We start from the raw sequence: 2,980 nt of genomic DNA, 5'->3' as shown, positions 1-2,980 counted from the left end.
TAAAAAAAAAAAAAAAACTCTCTTGAATAAGTCAATAAGCCTTTAGAAAATAGTGTGATTATTATGCATTTATTATCCTAATGTTAATTTTGTCGACAAAGCTTATCTTTCCTGAGGTAATCTCTCACACTTCTAAAAAAAAAAAAAAAAAATCTCTCACCCCATTTTGGTTTGACTATGTTTTACTGTTGTTACTCTCTCTCTAGTCTTTAAGGTGAACATGTATGGTGGGTGACGTGGGTCTAGCTGAATTTGTGCTCAGTCTCCCCTCTCAGTCTCTCTTTCTCTGATTCAATTATTTGAGTAATAGGAAATGAGTTTAGAAAAAAAAAAGGAGCTAAATATAATATTTTTATCGTTAAAATTTAAAATTTTAATTTTTATATCATTTGTATGTTATGTACATATGTTAATTGATAGATATTATGAAACAAGTATTGCAAATATTAAAAAATAACATCCGAATTTTTTGTCCGCTTTTTATTTTGTAAACGAATAATTCCTGAATCCGAATCTGAACTCGAATTTTATTATCTCCGCTTTTTGACCGATATTTTGACTGAATCGTTGAATTAATGAAACAAATTAATCCGAATAATTCTTCATCTGAATAATTCCCGAATCCGAATTTAATAACTATCTTGCACATGACAGTATTGCCCTAACAAAGTTCGTCTTTGCAACTGGTGCAAAGGTTGCTTGGTATTCGATCCCATAGGTTTGGGCGAAGCCTTTGGAAACTAAGCATGCTTTGTATTGATTAATAGTTCCATTAGCCCTTTGCTTGAATGTGAATACCCATTCACACCCAACTAATTTCTTCCATTGTTGAGGGAAAAGTTCATAGGTACAATTTTTTTTCTAATGCCAGCATTTCCTCTACCATAGCAACCTTCCACTTTAGATATTTAATGACTTCTTTCCAATCCTGTGGATAGACATAGAAGACAACAAAGAAACTAATTCGCTATTGGAAGGAGATTGAGAGTCATAAGAGACAAAACGGGAGATGGGATGTTGAGTATATAAACAAACTCCTTCGAATAGCCATTAGACGATAATCATCTAATGGAACAGTAGACACATTATCAGGTAAAGGAAAGATACTACCTGATGGTGGAGGCATCAAATTTGATGGAGGCGCTACATTAGCTACTTGATCTTCAAGAGGAGGTTTGATCTTAACCATAGGAAGAATTGAACCCCAACAAGGGAAGAATAAAAAATTGCTGGGTAGGGAAAGTACTCCAATTGGTATCTTGCAAGGTTTTAGGGTTTATACCATTGAGGTGAGATGGAGGGTAGCATCTAGATTCATAAGAATCACCTCATTAGTGCTTCCCTGTGAGGGATTTAGATAGGCAAAAGAAGAGAAGAAGGTGGAGGATGGGTTTGATGAGGCTTGCGATATAGAGAGGGAAGAGAGGAGGGAAAATCCTAGATCAGAATTTTTTCCTTTGATACCATGTTGACAACAAAACTAATGTGGAATGCTTGAATGACCAAAGTAGTCATTCAAGCCTTTATTTATAATAAAGGAGCATAAAACAAAAGAGAGAAAAATTACAAGTATGCGCCCCTCGAGCTGACTCTCATTAATTAGAGTCGGCGGGAGGGGAAAAGCCCAAGAATGCCCCCTGCGGCACCCTTAAGACATATTTCAACAATACTTATCTAAGGCAACTAAGATAATTACCACAGTAACTATGGTTATCTCAACAGTTTCCCTGAAATATCAGAGCTTAATATAGCCATTTGCCCCCCGAAAAGGCCAACAGCAACATGCTGGCAAAAACTGCATTGTTTCGGTCGAAATTTTGTTAATTTCAGTCTCACTGAAACGTTTCAACCGAAATGAGACTGAAATACGAGTTTTCGAACTATTTTCTTAAGTTTTGTATGAACATGAGCAGTCCTCTGAATTCAGAGATTCATAGGGGTTGTATATTGAAGTCATCTATACTTTGTCACTAAGCTTTCATCCAAGGAGGTGGATTTTTGTTTGAACTCCAGATTTGCATTTTATATATCTAATTTTTTATTGACATCTCTGTTGATTCTTTCTTATTGAGCTTTCGTCAGAGGAAGTAGATTTTTATTTAATTTTGTTTGAACTCCAGATTTGCATTTTATATATCTAATGTTTTATTGACATTTCTGTTGATTCTTTCTTATTGTTTTTCTAATCAGGTTCTTGCTTCTATGGCTGATGCAAATGGTCAAATTTCTGCAGCAGAGATGGAATGCCTCACTGTTGCTGCATCAGCTGAACCCTATGCATCTGTTCGATGTGCTTTTGCGTCATATGGGAGCTGTGCCTTGGATATAGCTGAAGGTTGGAATTATAGGAGCCGCCTGTGGTATGGGGTTGGCCTTTCCTCAAAAAACAGAATCTTAGGTGGTGGTGGTGGCAGTGGTTGGGAATCTTGGAGTTCTGTCTTGGAAAAGGATGCTAACGGAAACTGGATTGAGCTTCCCCTTGTAAAGAAGTCAGTTACCATGCTCGAAGCATTGCTGTTAGATGAATCTGGACTTAGTGGAAGTGTCGGTATTGGTGGAAAATCTGGCACTGGAATGGGAAGAATGACAGCTCTTTACCAGTTGTTGGATAGTGATCAGCCATTTTTATGCATGCTCCGGATGGCACTTGTGTCAATGCGGGAGGAAGATGGCGGGGACGATGGTTTGCTCATGACAAATGTAAGCATTAGGGATGATGACATATCAGAACGTTTAAATTGGCAAGCAGGCAATGTGGTGCTGTCTGAAAGCAATAGTTGTTTGCCAACAAGGAAACCACAATCAGCATTATTGTGGAGGTAATTCCGAAGTTTATTGTTGGAAGCGTTATTAAGGGATTTATGTTTTTCTTTAAAGGTTCATTTCAAACCTGACATTACCAAAACTGCTGCCTACCTATGGAATTATTCGGTCAACGTATAACACCACCCCACACACCCCCCCACCCCACCCAAAAAAA

General features: G+C 37.4%; 1 protein-coding gene across 7 annotated transcripts in view; it reads left to right on the top strand.

The window, feature by feature from the left end:
• Positions 1-2,980, top strand: part of LOC122081718 (BEACH domain-containing protein C2-like) — a 91,184-nt gene that overhangs the window by 27,025 nt on the left and 61,179 nt on the right. For all 7 annotated transcript variants that reach the window (XR_006141173.1, XM_042648932.1, XM_042648928.1 and 4 more), the window contains one exon: positions 2,191-2,819. Coding sequence is in view for 6 of the 7 variants with exons in the window: in XM_042648932.1 (XP_042504866.1) it covers positions 2,191-2,819 (629 nt within the window). In the remaining variant the exon portion in view is untranslated. The remainder of the gene's footprint in view (positions 1-2,190; positions 2,820-2,980) is intronic.

The sequence above is a fragment of the Macadamia integrifolia genome, chromosome 6 (genome assembly GCF_013358625.1).
Source record: "Macadamia integrifolia cultivar HAES 741 chromosome 6, SCU_Mint_v3, whole genome shotgun sequence".
Taxonomy (NCBI): domain Eukaryota; kingdom Viridiplantae; phylum Streptophyta; class Magnoliopsida; order Proteales; family Proteaceae; genus Macadamia; species Macadamia integrifolia.
Note: the sequence above shows the minus strand (reverse complement) of the source record. Positions and strands in the feature narration are given on the sequence as shown.